The 16362-nt window shown below is 32.9% G+C and overlaps 1 protein-coding gene across 3 annotated transcripts in view; it reads left to right on the forward strand.

Moving 5' to 3' along the window:
- LOC140050113 (fibronectin type-III domain-containing protein 3A-like) overlaps positions 1-16362 on the forward strand; it is an 82600-nt gene that overhangs the window by 22305 nt on the left and 43933 nt on the right. For all 3 annotated transcript variants that reach the window (XM_072095151.1, XM_072095153.1, XM_072095152.1), the window contains exons 2-4: positions 408-1001; positions 2354-2773; positions 10893-11111. In XM_072095151.1, the coding sequence (XP_071951252.1) occupies positions 431-1001; positions 2354-2773; positions 10893-11111 (1210 nt within the window). In that variant the 5' untranslated portion in view covers positions 408-430. The remainder of the gene's footprint in view (positions 1-407; positions 1002-2353; positions 2774-10892; positions 11112-16362) is intronic.

Consider the following 16362-nt stretch of genomic DNA (forward strand, 5'->3'; position numbering starts at 1 on the left):
TAAGACTGAGACAGTTAGGTTCCATTTCTTGGTGGTAGCAAGGGTGGAAGGGAGTTTTTATCCTCTGCAATCCACAATGTTTAATTTGTTTAATAATTAATAAGTTTCTCAAGGGGTAAACCTATTTTTAGAAAAAGTACCGTAAGCATTTTGGATCTGAGATCTGCCTCTAATAATTCAAGACCACTATGGGACAATACTGTAGGTTTCAAAGACGTGCTTCAAAGAACAGATTTACTTGGAATTGCTAAATTGAATTTGATTAAATTTGTGAAAAGTAAAATATTTGTAACTTTTCCTTTTTTCTTTCTGCCATCAAAGATTCAATGTGACAACTTTACAATCTTAACCAATGATTCAAAGATATATGGTAAAATGTTAATGTGCTATTCATCTTCTTTTTCTAGTTGTTACTCAAGAAAGCTGTGCCATGTCCACTTCAAAAACATTAAGCAACACACCAGCGGTCAGTACGACTGACCAGAACTGCAACAAAGATAAACCCCCTGCAATTTTGCTAAACGGGGACATTCCGGCTATGGACATTAATACAAACGGAACAGATGATATGAAGACACAAAAAGGTATTATTCTCGAAAACGGAACCAAAATTTGCACTCCAGAAAATATCTCAAATGGACAGGAACAAAATGGACAATATGTAAATGGACCTCTTAATCAGGAATACACAACGCATACAGGAGAAATGACTTGTCAAACGGGAGAGTTTTGCCCATTTACGCCGCCATTTGAACCCGTCCGACAGTTTATTCCACATGGATCTTATTTAACGCAACAAGACTATATTAATTCGCAAATTTCGCAAGATTTTTCAACACATGAATGTCAAACAACAGATATGACCCAGGGTCAAATGTCAGATATGGGTCAAGACGATGGGGGAGGTCAGGTGCCAGATCAGAAGTATGAATTTTATATCCATATAAAAGCCGGAGAGGCTTTTCCGGTTGGGAATGGAGAGCAAGTGCAATATATACATGGTAAGTATAATAAAAATTTCCTTTAATTGAATTTTTGACAGTCTTTCCATGACAATCTTGGGTTGGTTCAAAATGTCCTATTTTCCAGAGAAAGTCTTGCTTTTTTCAGAATGCTACTGTAGGAATCTAAAGTATTCTTCACCCTGATTTTGATCCACTACATTAACAACATAAAAATCTGTAAATTAATTAGTTATTAATTAGTCCACTTAAAGCTACATTAGCCACTAAAACCAGCAAGGATCTTTCAAATAAAATGTGTATCATATTCATGTAGTTAATAGGTCAGTGACCTGGGACCAACTGAGAAATTGAAGTCTTGTAGATTATGTGAATATATTGATTTTTCAGGGATTGACTTAAAAAATTGTCAGCTTGACATCCGCAATTAAATTTGATTGATTATAATTTGATTGATTGATTGGTGCATTATACAACACATCCAGAAATGTTCTATTGTTCAGTCATGCATGATGTGTTCAAATTAATAGAACAATTATAAGGTTTTATCTTACATTTTAAACACTTAAAAATTAATTGACCTTATGACGTAATGTGCAACAATGGTACAATTCAATCTGATGTGGAGAATTTCTAGTGTTTCATTCAAACGCCATTGTTCAAAGTGAATTAAAATTTATAACTATTTATGGCTTCGTTAATCAAATACATTCATATATTAAGATTCCAAACAATGTATTCAGTAAAGATAGAAATACAATAGAACACACTTTACAATAAAGACATCACAATAGAAACAAAAAGGAACAAAGTACTGTATGTTAATTGATTAGTTGGAAGGTCCAAATTAGGAACAATTTTTTGTTGATATAATATATCAAATATAATTTAAATTTTTGTTCTGGGATAAATTTGGTATTTTTACAGTATTTTTTTTAATAAAATCATTTGAACATCAACATATGGCCGAGCGGTTAAGGCAGGGGCGCCGTTTACCGTACCTAAAGAGCCAACAACATCGGCAAGGGTTCGAGGCCGACTCGCTCCTAGTTCTGGTGGTGAAACAAGTCTTCTCGGATAAGGACTATAAACCGTAGGTCCAGTGTACACAGTTATAACCTGTGTGTACTTTAAAGAACCCAGTTGATTATTCGAAAAGAGTAGGGGGTTACCCCGGTGAACTGGTTCACACAATAGCCCCTGTATCAGGGGGATTACCACCTATCTGATAGGACAGTGATTAATTCACTATTGGTAATCCTTGGCCACATTGCCTAAAAACATAAAATACTGTAAAATAAAATTTTAATACAAAAATTGTTTAAAATAATAAAATGTTTTTAAGATTTACTGTACAGTTACTGGATTATGGATTTTATTATTTATTTCAGGCCCAACATTTATTCGGTTGCTTGCAAGCTCACCGCAGATGCCCCAGTTAAACATTGTACACACAGGGCATGGGCCTGTACCCCTCCCATCAAACATGGGCATGGCATCCACAAATATGCCAACGAACGTTGCACTAACACCAACGATGCAGGAGGGGGACAACTTGCAACAGGGTGTGTACAACGCAGGCCCTGGTATTGTGCAACAACAAATGTACACCCAGTTCCAAGGTATTCAAATATATAACCAGATGATAGCTTATAATCCTAATATGCCTCCTCCTCCTCCTCCTCACATGCCACCTCACGTACCACAGAATCCACCCAATTTGAGACCAATGCAGCCGCACGTTGCGATTCCACGCTTCAATCATCATCAGCATAGTCCTCCACAAACGAATGATCAGCCACATATACAAGGTACGTTGAATTTATAATTATTTTTTTCATAGATCTGATCAATAGTGTATTACGCAGAGGCCTGCGGCCCTGGTTTAGGACTGTCAAATGATAGAGGTATCTGGCATTTTTAGCCTTTTTTGATATATTTTAATGCCCTTTTCACTTCAGCCTGGCTCAGGGGCTACTATAAGCTCCTCTGGGTTTAGCCAGTGAGTGCTCATAGCCGTTAAACCACTGGATTTGATTGTTGGTCAATTCAAACCTTTAAATCGGGGTACTGGGCATGGCAACATAGTTGTGATAGCTCCTGTTTCTGATGCAATATCCTTAAAATACTGTAATTTACAGTAACCCAATTTATACATTTGATCTTTCATCTTTGGTAACTTATGGATGCATGATGCATTTTATGTGAAATAAAAACACTGTAGCCTTGGAAATTATAAAGTGATTAATTATATTCTTTTTTATTATCTGTATGTAAATTTCTTTTGTGTGTGTGTATGTGGGAAGATACATAATTTCTCTTAATATATGACCAAGGATGAATTATTTCTTTCCAATGAAATGTATTTTATTATTGAGGATAAATTAAAAGTGTTTGTCAATGAGATTGAACAATTTTCAGGTGCAGATAGGGGAGCGCTAACAATAACATACAGTACATACAATATTAATAGTCTGTCAAAATGAGGCATCAAAGGGTACCGGTAGTTGATTATTTCATTTTAGCTGAGGGGGTGCACCTACCCCATGCACAATCCCTCCTTGATCCACCCTTCTTTTGACGGAAAATTAATAATTAATTATATATTATTTATTTTTATTATATTACATATTTATATTATATTTTTTTTATTGAATACAACCATTGAAAAAAAAAAGAAATACTATAGTATAGTTGAGAGTTACGTAACTCAAAATATCCCTCCTTAATCCACCCTTTTGATGGAAAATTTTATAATTTCAATTTTTTTAAATAAAATATAACCATTGAATAAAAACCAGTAAAATACTATAGTGAAGAGAATACATAACTCCAAAATTTTCCTCCTTAATCCACCCTTTTGATGGAAAATTTAATAATTTCAATTTTTTTAAATAAAATATAACCATTGAATAAAAACCATTAAAATACTATAGTGAAGAGAATACGTAACTCCAAAATTTTCCTCCTTGATCCAACCTTCATTTGATGGAAAATTAAATAATTAATTTTACTTTTTTTTTAAATAAAATACAACCAGTGAAAAAATACCAGTAAAATACTATATTGAAGTGTTGCGTAACTCCAACATTTTATGGGGAAGGAATTAAAATTGTTTTTTATTTTCCCGTATATCTTTTTATATTTATATGCTTTTCAATAGACACGCCTTCTGCTCATCATCACCATTACAGCATCTTGCATATTACATCCTGTTTGGTAATGAATGATATTGTTGCAAGGATGGATGAATATTAAACATAATGAGCAATATACAATACATTTTTTATCAGATTTCTCAACTTGCTATAATTAATTTCAGTAGTCTTGATAAAAACAAATGTCAATAGAAAATATAAATTTTAAAGTATATTTTTACAAATAATGTGAGCATCAAGTGGTGCACGGCGGCACACACAGATTGTTTTTTTCTTGGATTCAAATCTTCCCCTGTTTCGATTCACAATTTGTTATGGGATAACAAGGTAGTTTTTTTCCTTGATTGACAAGTTAATTATCTGATCTCAATCCAAGGGTTCTCATTTGTATTCTCGTGACAATATAGTGTTTTGGTCATTATTTTCTCTCGCATTAATGATCTTTAAACCGGATGTGTCATTATTTATCCTTAGGCTATGATGCTCTCATCTCCAGGATGGCTGTCTTTACATTCCTTCATGTTCATAGTTGCCCATATGACGCATACTAACATAGCGCACACAGCGTCAAATGTTACCTTGCGTATCAATGCACATTCTGCACTTTAACCTAAATGGTGTTGAATTAAACAATTAAAGAAGGCCAATCATCTGTATATTAAATTCTCCACGTTTTATTTTATACTGTAGGTATATTCCTGTCTTTTACAATAGAAAAAGTTTACATTTTTCACTCACATTTTTGTTTTCTCCTCCCTTTGTAAAAACTTTCTGTTTTCTCCTCCCTTTGTAAAACTTTCTGTTTTATCCTCCCTTTGTAAAACTTTCTGTTTCTCCTCCCTTTGTAAAACTTTCTGTTTTCTTCTCCCTTTGTAAAACTTTCTGTTTTCTCCTCCCTTTGTAAAACTTTCTGTTTTCTCCTCCCTTTGTAAAACTTTCTGTTTTCTCCTCCCTTTGTAAAACTTTCTGTTTTCTCCTCCCTTTGTAAAACTTTCTGTTTTCTCCTCCCTTTGTAAAACTTTCTGTTTTCTCCTCCCTTTTTAAAACTTTCTGTTTCTCCTCCCTTTGTAAAACTTTCTGTTTTCTCCTCCCTTTGTAAAACTTTCTGTTTTCTCCTCCCATGTTGTCCTGTAGTCTGTTTTTCACATTGCTTTAATACTAATGTATTTATAATTAGTGATTTGCATGGTTTTTACATTACAGATATTAACCATGCATGATATGTCAATTAAGAGGTATCTGCACAGAAATCTCCAGTGAGATCTAATGAAACATATTCAATGCAGTCTTCTTTAACCATTTTTGAGTACAGTACAGTTTTGTTCCTCGCATCCAACAGGCAGTCTTCTCTAGCATCCAAATATATGCTGGGTCCGACTGTTGAAGGGCTTCCTTGTTAACGTATAGAGTTAGGCCATTGATTGTTTCGTTCAAGTTTCAATAAACATTTATTTTAAAATGGTCATTTTTTTTCATTACAAACAATATTATAACAATAAACAATAATTAACAATTTGACCATTTTAGGGATCAAAATTAAATGTTTAACTTGTCTCACAGTGACCCCTCACATTAGTGAGTGTGATAAGGCCCAATATAAAAATAAGAGGTAGATACAGGATTTTTTAAATGGGGAAGTACTAATAATAAATTAATTAATAACAATTTTAGCTGTCAAAAGGAGGTGGGGGGGGGGGGAGGCACACGGTCTAAGCACTACCTTGAGAATATTGATTTAAATGGGAGAATAATAATAATCAAGTTTATTATTATCTATAAAAATCAATTAAAAATATATTTTTTATTTGTGGTCTGGTGGTTAAGATGCTTACCCTAAGTGAAAAGGCGAAGGTCCAAATCGGTCAATCAGTTTTTGGATATTTTTCGTTGGTGGAACTATTCATAGTGAATGAATAATTATTAATTTAAATGTTAATACAATTCAATTCAAATTTATTGACCTCCCTTCCATATAAAAACTGTAAAAAAAACACATCAGAATGAAGATTCACACGAAGAAGAAATATTTTTTTTGATACTTAAAGACACCTTCCCTACAATTGGTGATGTTTTGTAAAAATAATACATATATATAAATATTACTTTAAAAACATTAAACCAGGTCATGTCATTCCTTGTCTTAAATGTACGTTTTATGGTAAATTATAATAAAAACTGATAAACAATGCACTACCTCTCGTGGACGGTCTTTAGGCCTAGCCTAGCTAGGCTTAGTTTTGTAGGCCTAGCTGGTAAACATCGGTAACGTACGAACATCGTACGCTAGCTATATACCTAGCCTGACGTATAGTTTCTGCATTAATTGTCTTTCTATTTTTGCCAGACTCTGTTGATACAAATTGGGGAAAACCCGGTATTTTCGCTGATAAGTTAGGAGTCTTCCATTTGTTTTGGCCTCACGATCGATCGAAAAATGGGTGAATTACAGAAAAAAAACAAAAATATCAATCACCGCGCAATGCATTTCGGGATTTATAGTGGGCCGCTATATTTAGAATCAACTTATTTTTCACATTTTTAACCATTTAAAGACGAAAAAAGTTATCGCAATAGGACCATATAGTATTATTTTTACATTCAATATAGTTTGTGATCTTAAATTAGATCTAAAAAACGTAGGGTAGGTGTCTTTAATTTCACTTGTTTTTCCTGTTTTATTTTTATATCAAATCTCATTTTTCCAGTATTCATTTTTTATGATAGATGTCCATGATATAAACTTTTCAATTAAATTAAACTTTATTAATATCACATTTCACCATTTGGTTACTTAATACTAGCTGTCTATAAAAATACTTTACTTCACTTTAATGTAACAGATTAATGGTGCTTTGAAATCATACTAAAACTTGAACTACTGTACTGTACTGTACTTGGAAAAAGTTGATCATTTACATAATAATAAACAATAACACTGCCACATGTAGTGTCAAAGGTCATGTCATATGTCATCAGTCCACCATATTGAAGAGAGTCCCAGATGTGTAGAGTTGGGTTGATTTCAAGTACAGCTTTCAAATAAATTGACTAAATAGTTTGCAATCTCTCAGTTTGTGACGGTTTTTGAAATATTGTCACATTGTATTGTGATATGTTACTATGGGTGAGTTTTGCAAAAGGTGCAGATTAAAACAGTTTTTTGGAAGTATCAGTATGAACTTGGCCTAGCTAGCAAGCTAGCTAGCACTAGTAGGCCTTCCTTCCAAGTTCAGCCTAAATAGCTGGACCCTCATGACTCAGGTCCCAGGACACTGTAAAATTCCAGCTTTACTTTACTTTATTCAAAATTGAATGTCTATATTTTGTATGGTTAAAATCACTAGAAAGAACATTAACTACCTAGCTACAAACTTTATTGCCAATTACACATGCTTACATTTAGCAGCTAGCCTAGTCTTATTTTCTGATATTTAGGCCTAGGTTATTAAATTAAGTCAACAATTTCACACCAAAGAACTACTGTAAAACTACCAGAACCGACTAGAATAATACATTTTAGAATAAAATTGCTTGGAATTGGAGTTTAATAATATGATACTCTAATAACTACTGTTACTCTTTTGATTTTCTCATATAGCCACCTCGCATATACTTAAGTTAAAAATAGATTTTACCTCAACAGAACCCACATTACGTCATTTTACGAACCTAAAACTTAACCAATGTACGATAGAACTCTCGCTGAGGACACCCCTCCCTAAGGGACATACCTACAGTATTAAGGGGACATTTTACAGCAAAACGAAAATAGGGCGATTATTCAAGGGACACTTTGTTGGTGCTAATGTCCTTCAAAAAGGGTTCAATAAAATCATTTTCTTTTCACTTTTTGTACATTCAAACTCGGTGCTTGATTTTTTCTTATACTCAAGTTGTCACAAATTAATCATTCATTTAGCTAGTTTAAAGAGAGACATGTTATTGTTATTGTCCGTCACTACATTGTTTACTTCACAAACTATTTGGTATATTGGAATGATGATGCATTCTTCCCACATAATTTTGCTGCAGGCCCTGTCTGTATTCAGCCTATGCGGAATGGAACACATGCAATACATTAACGCCTATTATTTCAAACACTGGGGTGATGACCCGACCACCCAAAGAGTTCACATAAGTGAATTCCGCTTACGAAATGTGTGAATTACTGATAGTGTTCAATTGCTGGTAGAAATATAATGAGCAGAGACTTTCTCAAAAGTGGTTTGCACTCTGTATAGATCTTCTTAATTGTGGATGGGGTCACCCTTGATTTAAAGCCAACTGTCAGCTAAACCGCCTTTTTATTAGGTGTACAATATGTCTAGGATGTGCAACTCATCATTGTGTCATTTATTGTATCATTTACATACATTCCTAATTGGACCACATCTAGTTCTACTGTAGACTGTATTTATGGTATTATGGAATTAGTAGTGTACTATAGGTCCCTGTATAGTATGTTATACATTGTCCAATAGCAGTTAAAGCACTACCTTTGTGGAGAATAGCAACATCCCATGCAGGTGTATTATAAACCAGATCCTCTGCAGGGCATAAGGTTCCTATGCTTGTCTTATTTTGTACTGAATACTATTATTAGCGACAATTTATTCAAAGAACAATTAACATTGTGTGATTGAAGTAGCCTCTGAGAATGTTTGTAGCATCTGAGATTTCTTCGTGGGTTTCTTTTTAGCGAGTTGAAATATGTGAGTTGCGAGTCAGAAAAGGATAAGATAAAAATTTGAATAATTTACATTCCAACCACCTGGTATGATTGATAGACTATAACTGAAAAAATGCTGTCCTATCGATTAATACAATAACATCTTCAAATATATTTTAATATTTTTAAGTCTACATAATGGTGGTAATGGTAATGCAGCATCAGCTTAGAGGTTCAGGTTCGGATCCTATTGGAGTAATTTTATCACATGATCATTAGTAGGGATAGTGTCTTTAAATAAATGACATTACGTTATTTTTAATATAATCACGACTTGTGATGCAGTACATTAAGGCTATGAATCAAATTAGAATAAGGTAACCTTTAAAATTAAAAAATAAAGTATAGAAAAATAATTTGTTGATTAATCAGTGTACATTAATTAAGTCATGACCTTAGCATCTGAAATTGTAATTTCTTGTGACCTCTGTATAATTCTTAACATGGAGAAATTTGAAACAAGTTTAGTCTTATGTTGTCCTGTTTGTTGGCCCATGTGACCGGATTTCACACACTCTGAATCTCAGAGGTTCCCTGGCAAGTATTTGAACAAGTCCCAGTACAGTAGTAGCAGCCATCTGTTTAAAGTAGAAAGTGCAATTGCTTTATATACAATGTCTATATTATGAGTCATGACAATGATGTTATTGTCATCTTGATTTGAAATATTGGTCTCCTGTCTGGAGTAGGGTGGGAGAAACTGAGGGAAGAAAGGAACCATTGATGGTTCATTGAGGTTCATGAAAGAGGGAGAGTAAAGGGTTAAATAATTTTAAATGATCCCCTGATAACACATTAATTAACCCTTAAGTTTTTAATTGCTTTCTGTCTGGATTCAGTGGTCCTTTGGAGGCCAATGTTTGAGACTGTGTAGTGACTAATAGCAAATATAAAACAAAATATTTTGATGCCAATTATGCTACAGTACTTTCACGCAAAAAAATTAATTTATTTGCTGTTCAGTTTTTGTGAACAAATGACTAGATTTGAGCTTACCTCCATGATTTTAGTATGTTTCTGTTCTCTAGTGCCACCAACATACTGTATTCTGAATCTGTGTGCTTTGGAAACATGCAGCCATAAGTAGTCTAGGAATAAACTAAAATGATAGGAGGATAGATAAATTCTTGACTAGAGGAAGTTTAATAAATAATACTAGTAATGAGAATTGAGTGTATTGGAATGTCACCAACGTTATCGAAAAACTTTCCTATTTCATGTTTGATATCATATCATTGATGATTATTAATTCTCAAATATAGTTACCTAGTATTAGTATAGTAAATTTTACTATACTAATACTAGGTAACTATATTTGTATGGGATTAGGCTCTACGAACCACAACAGTCGGGAACAGGAAACTGTCTTAGCTTCCCTGGTGAATCCTTAGGCGTTTTATAGCTACCTCTGCTGGCATGAATTCTGAGTGCATGCCTGTGATAACATTATCGCTTGCAGCACTTTAGGTTTGTCTATTCATGGCCAGTTCGTAGGCTTAAGATTCACACAGGAATGCGAAAGAAAGATGATTGAATTTGTGTTCATTGATGAAACATTAAAATAACTTTTGTATGACCTGCCCTGTTTTAGTTTTGAATTGCTAAAAACAACAAAATAGACTGAAAAACAAGATTAAGTTCTGATTTAAAGTTAAACCGTAGACAAATTAAATCGGCTTTTGTGATCATAGTGATTTGTTTTTGCACGGTTCAAAGTTTCATGAAGTAATTTGTATTGTAAATCGGAATTACATAATAATTTTTTTTTCCATTTTTCCAGTTTAACTTTAATTTCTTAGAATTTAAAGAGAACTATACAATTTTTCACATAGGGTAAAAAATAAACAAAGGTTGATTTTTATGTTAATTTCTGAATTTTTGCATATTTTGATTTGTTCCACACAATGTGTTAATATATACATAGTCTTTTGAAGTGCAATCAATTCAAAGGTTATAAAATAAAAACAAATTTAAAAAGGTTTTAGTTTTATCTTTTAATAGTTTCATGTAAATTAATATTGTGGTATAATTTTTGTATTTTAGCAGAGCAACCAAGACCGTTAAATCAACCGCGAAAACGGGATGATAGAACTGATAAACAGCGTGAAAAGCTCCAGAGGAAGCTTCGTGATCGACACAACAATCCCTTTAATCCTAGCCCCCAAACGTCTCCTCGAAATTCCCATTCTTCCAGACATGATGGAAGCAACGGGAATGGAAAACCCAGGCGGAGAAACAGTCCAAGATCTGATGAAATTGAAGGTAAATATTTTTATTTTATTACTGTGGTTTCCAAATAAAATTCACATTTCGTTGCGAGTTTATTACGTGTACCGAATGCCAAGTTCTTATATAATTTTACCAGTACTACTAACTGTGGTCAATAGGTTGAGCTTATTGCGAGTTCAAACTCAAAATTTGAATTTGATTTTACCCCAGTTGTGCAGAATCCGGTGGGAAGGTATTTCTATTGCTCGCCTATTCATTACATTACATTATGAGCATTTGCATTGGTTTTAACTTTGATATACAGTATAAACACGCTTTAACTCAGTGCGTGTGAACACAGGTAATATATAAAGCTCTGTCTGCACTATCAAACTTTGTGACAAAAAAAAATGTGATGTGTCCAAATATGGTAGTGATATGCCCAAATATGGTAGTGATATGTCCAAACATGGTAGTGATGTCTAAATATGGTAGTGATGACATCATCATGCCCATATGGGCACGTCATTTGAACATAAAGTTTGATAGTGTAGATAGAGCTTTACTATAGTCTGGATACTACTGTAGCATTTAATTATTCTCCCACCACTAAAATATTAAAGTATTGATATGCCTTCTCTGTGAACTTGTCATTTTTGTTTCCAAGGATTGCCACACCCATCTAGTAGTAGGACATAAACCTTCTCAGTGGTTGACCAATATTTCATAAATTCTTAGAGATATTGTTACTTACTGTAGCTCTTGGGATTGTAAATGCCATTTTAGTTCATGTTACTGACAGTTGAATAATAGGATTTGGGTATCATTTGCCCTAAATAAATTAAATTCCTTCATATGAATGTATTTACTGTATTACTATAGTAAATTTTATTTTCTTACATTATACTAAATTACATTTATTAGCGTATTCATTTTCAGTTTCCAAAATTATAGTATAAAAATTAAATTAAAAGAGTTATGGAAACAATGGATGTAGAGACAAGTTTGAATGAAGTATTTAAAAAAATGGGTGGTCATTGATGAAAAAATGTTAACATTACCCAAAATGCAATGTACTTTCAAGTACAGATTCTACAGTAATTGACTCTACAGTAGGTCTCTAGGTACTGTAACAAATGTTTCACAGGGTTATACAGATTGGGGCTACTTCATTCATATATTGTAGTTATTTAATAGGTTACTTTTAAAAAACAGGACCTTAGAATCACAACTCTATCTGTATTGCACTTGTATGGTAAACTGTAATTTTAAGTTGAAAAACGTTACCAGTTTGTAATGAATTAGTTGATAATATAAAGATAGTGTAGTGTACAGTACAGTAGGTGTTATTTCATACATTATACAGTACACGTTGTCACAAAGTCAAACCAGTGTGTTGGCATTCAACATTTTTGTTAATGACGTATACTGTAACTAAGCAACAGCTGATGATAACACATGGCTTCTCAATGATAAACATTCAACTCAATTAATCAAAATATACACAATAAATATTAGTTAAGTTTCATTAATCTTGTAAGATGTTAATTTTCTTGCCCATGATTTAAGGCATACCAAAGATTCATCCTCTAAAACTGTACTAACTTTATAAAACTGTATTTTTCTGTATTGATATAAGTATAATCCTTTAATATAATCCCAATTTTAGACTAATTTCGCAGAGAAAAGTCTTTAAATAATACATTGTTATGATACAATCCAAAATCCCGGCCCCTAATTTGTTGCTTTTTTTGTATTACGGGCTCCTTGGAGAGTACTGTAGGGCTGATCATATTTGTATTGTCAAAGTCCATTTAAAGAGTGGAAAAGTATCTTATGAAAAAATGTCCACCCTATTGAAATTGTCATTTTATATTTGTTGATTTCTAAATTGCCACTCGCCCACTCACTACTGTATAGTATTTATCATTGTATAGTTTATTGACCTGTCATGGACAAAAGTCATTCAATCCAAGTTAAAAAATATTATGCCATTGTATAATAATTTAATAATTTATTTTTTCAAGTGTGGGAATTTTTATTTTGCATGCGTATGATAGCATGGGTGAAATGCCAAACAACGATGAAATGCAAAACATTAAAACTAAATAGACGTCTCTGCTTTATGCCAATATGACAATATGTTGGAATAATGTACAGTGTGGAGGTCATAGATACAACATATAGTACTAGCCGAAGGCTAAAGAGTGGGTTAGGCTACAGTGACGTGAGATGTTTAGAATAGCTAAATAAATTTTGTTCTCACTCAAATTTAGTATTGTTCTCAGCCCTGATGGTCTTCTGTGTAAGAACGCAAGGCTTCAAACTGGCTGATTTACCACAATCATGTTTTGAGTTTTAATTCTTAGAGAAGTGTCCACCATTTTTGGCTACTCTTCTGCTGAGCCTTGTAGCCTGTACAGTAGTCCAATTTTGTGAAACCAATCTTGTATGATCTTGCATTTATTATCATCTTACCCTTCCACCGTAAATTATAAATATCAAACTGACATGCATAAACTATAAAAGACGATATCTATGAAAGAAATCTATCGTAACCGAGTCGGTAATTAAACTAATGCAGACACTGTTGTCACTTCAGATTGCTATCTTGATTTCTATGTCTTTATGGTGATAGAAAGCCTGATAAATGTTAAACTGCCATATGATACTGAGCATACTCTTGAGTGGTTTAAGTCCGATTATATGATATTAAGCACATATTTGATATGCCAAAACACACGATTTTGTCTAATATGGCCGTCAAACATTGTTTTGTGATGCAGAAAAGAAAATTTCCCATTCATATAAAAATTCCAGTATGTTATCCACCACTCCAAAATGATGTCTTTCTCTGGACTTTAATTTATCTACAATTCATTGTCAGATCATGATATGCCAAAACACACGATTTTGTCTAATATGGCGGTCAAACATCGTCGTGTGATGCAGAAAGTAAATTTCCCATTCATATAAAAACGCCAGTACCGTATATTTCGGTGTATAAGTCGCACTTTTGACACGCAAATTTGACCTCTAAATTAAGGGTGCGTCTTATACACCGAACATAAATGCCTCACCACACAGATTATACATAGGCCTAGGCTATCGTCACCTCGTTTGCTAGGCCTGAGTAGGCTAGGCCTAGCTACAGTAACTAACTAACGTAACGGCAACCTGCTTCTGCTTAGGCCTAGTTTTCAAGTCATTTTAGCATGATGTTATACTAAATATGATGAAAAGATTTGTTCATTATGGCGCTCCGATAAAATTTCATTTGTAAACGTTTACGTCGTACGATTGGAATAGTATTTATTTATACAGTAGTTATACGCACGATCGCCGTACCCCAAGCGCAAGCCCTTCTTTTGGTGGCACATGGTGTACGGTATTCGACTAGTATATTCTCCAGGTGATTATAGCATGGACCTAGCGTACACACTTCTCGGATACATAGATACTAATCGAATACGATTGTCCGTGAAAACGTGCGCCCTCTCGAAATGATCGAGCGAGGCTAGCCCACACACGTGCGTGTTACACACACGGTCATGCACTCGATGTTGCGGCGAAACTCATGAATAACAAGTTAGAAAGAACTTGTTGAGGCTGGGCGCGGCCGAGCCTAGGTAAGAAAAAACCTAAAAAAAGGACGCCGTTGTAGATATAACAAAATATATTATTACAATAATATTGATTACAATTTAAAAAAACATTTTTTTGATGAAATATAAGGTGCGTCTTATACATCGACGATATAAAAAATACCGATATTTTACTCTCAGTTGGGGGTGCGTCTTATACACAGGTGCGACTTATACACCGAAATATACGGTATGTTATCCACCACTCCAAAATGTCTTTCTCTGGACTTTAATTTATCTACAATTCATTGTCAGATCATCGTAATTAAAATAATTCCATTCTACATAAAACTGTAAAAATAAAATATCAAAAATTGTACAGTCTAGGTTGTATTCATTATCATAATCACATTGAAAGATAAAATTATTCCATTCTAGACTATGCAGAAAAATGTAGAAATAAAATATAAAGAGTTGTAAACTGTCTAGGTTTTATCAGCTTCATTAATGATGATTTTCAATTCTAAATAAACAATGTAAATAAATTAAAATATCACAATCCATGATTACAGTATGTCAGATAAATATATTAATTCTCCATCCTATTAGTAGTTCCTGTCTGCTGTTTGTCTATAATCCTGTTGATTAATTGGTTGTTTATTAATGATTAACGACTTTCATCTTTTGTATACATTTCTACCATATGGTTAAATCTGGTTGTCTGTATTGTATTGCTCCTTATGGCTGTTTTTATACTGTACATATTGTATTGAATACTTCGGTTGTTTTAGTAATTGATTACTTTACAATTTTCATTTATTTTCTGTTAATAAAATAAATGAAAATGACACCAAAACGTCATTATTCCTTTTTTATCACTTTTTTTGTTGTACCTGTATTTTGTATTTTTTTGTTAATTTTTACAAATAGAAATGTTATTTATATAATGTGTTTTATTTATAATTACCGTACCTGTATATAGTCCCAATCCATGAGGCTTGGATATAACATTTAGAGGAAGGTCTGTATATAAAAAAAGATTTTGAATTTGATATAGCATCATATCTGACAGCATAGGATTAAACTTTTTTTTATTTATAATTATACAGTATGTTAAATATGGCATTAAGAAATTGTATCAATCCCTGTTTAAATGACGTTTACTTCTCAATGATTTTTTGATTATCTTTATAAAAGAATGTATATAACTCTATTCAATTTTTATATGCCTATTTTTGATTATCTTTAAAAGAATGTCTACTATTAAATTTTCATATGCCTATTTCTAGAATTCACAAATGAATTTCAATTATTTAATATCCTCATCTAAAAATAGATCCAAATTAATAATGAAAAACAGAGAAATTGTAATACTGTCTTCTACTGTAACTTCTTATTATCTAACTGCTGTTATGGTTTTATCATGGTTTTCTGAACCGAATATTCATACTTTACTTCGTTTTTCTGGTTTCCACTAGTTAACATTTTTTTTATACCTTTTTGACTTTCAAACTTAAAGCTGATTGGTCAAAAATGTTATGAATAATTAGCATTTAAACACCTGTGCTATAGGCAAATGTGCAAGAGTCTAAACCAGTGTGATCACTCACATAATAAGCGATTTCTTTGATTTATTTAACGCCAATGAAAATAATTTTCATAGTTGCTAGGCAACACAAGCGGAGGATCCTACAGTTGCCTAGCAACACAAGCATAAGCAA

The sequence above is a fragment of the Antedon mediterranea genome, chromosome 5, assembly GCF_964355755.1.
Source record: "Antedon mediterranea chromosome 5, ecAntMedi1.1, whole genome shotgun sequence".
Taxonomy (NCBI): domain Eukaryota; kingdom Metazoa; phylum Echinodermata; class Crinoidea; order Comatulida; family Antedonidae; genus Antedon; species Antedon mediterranea.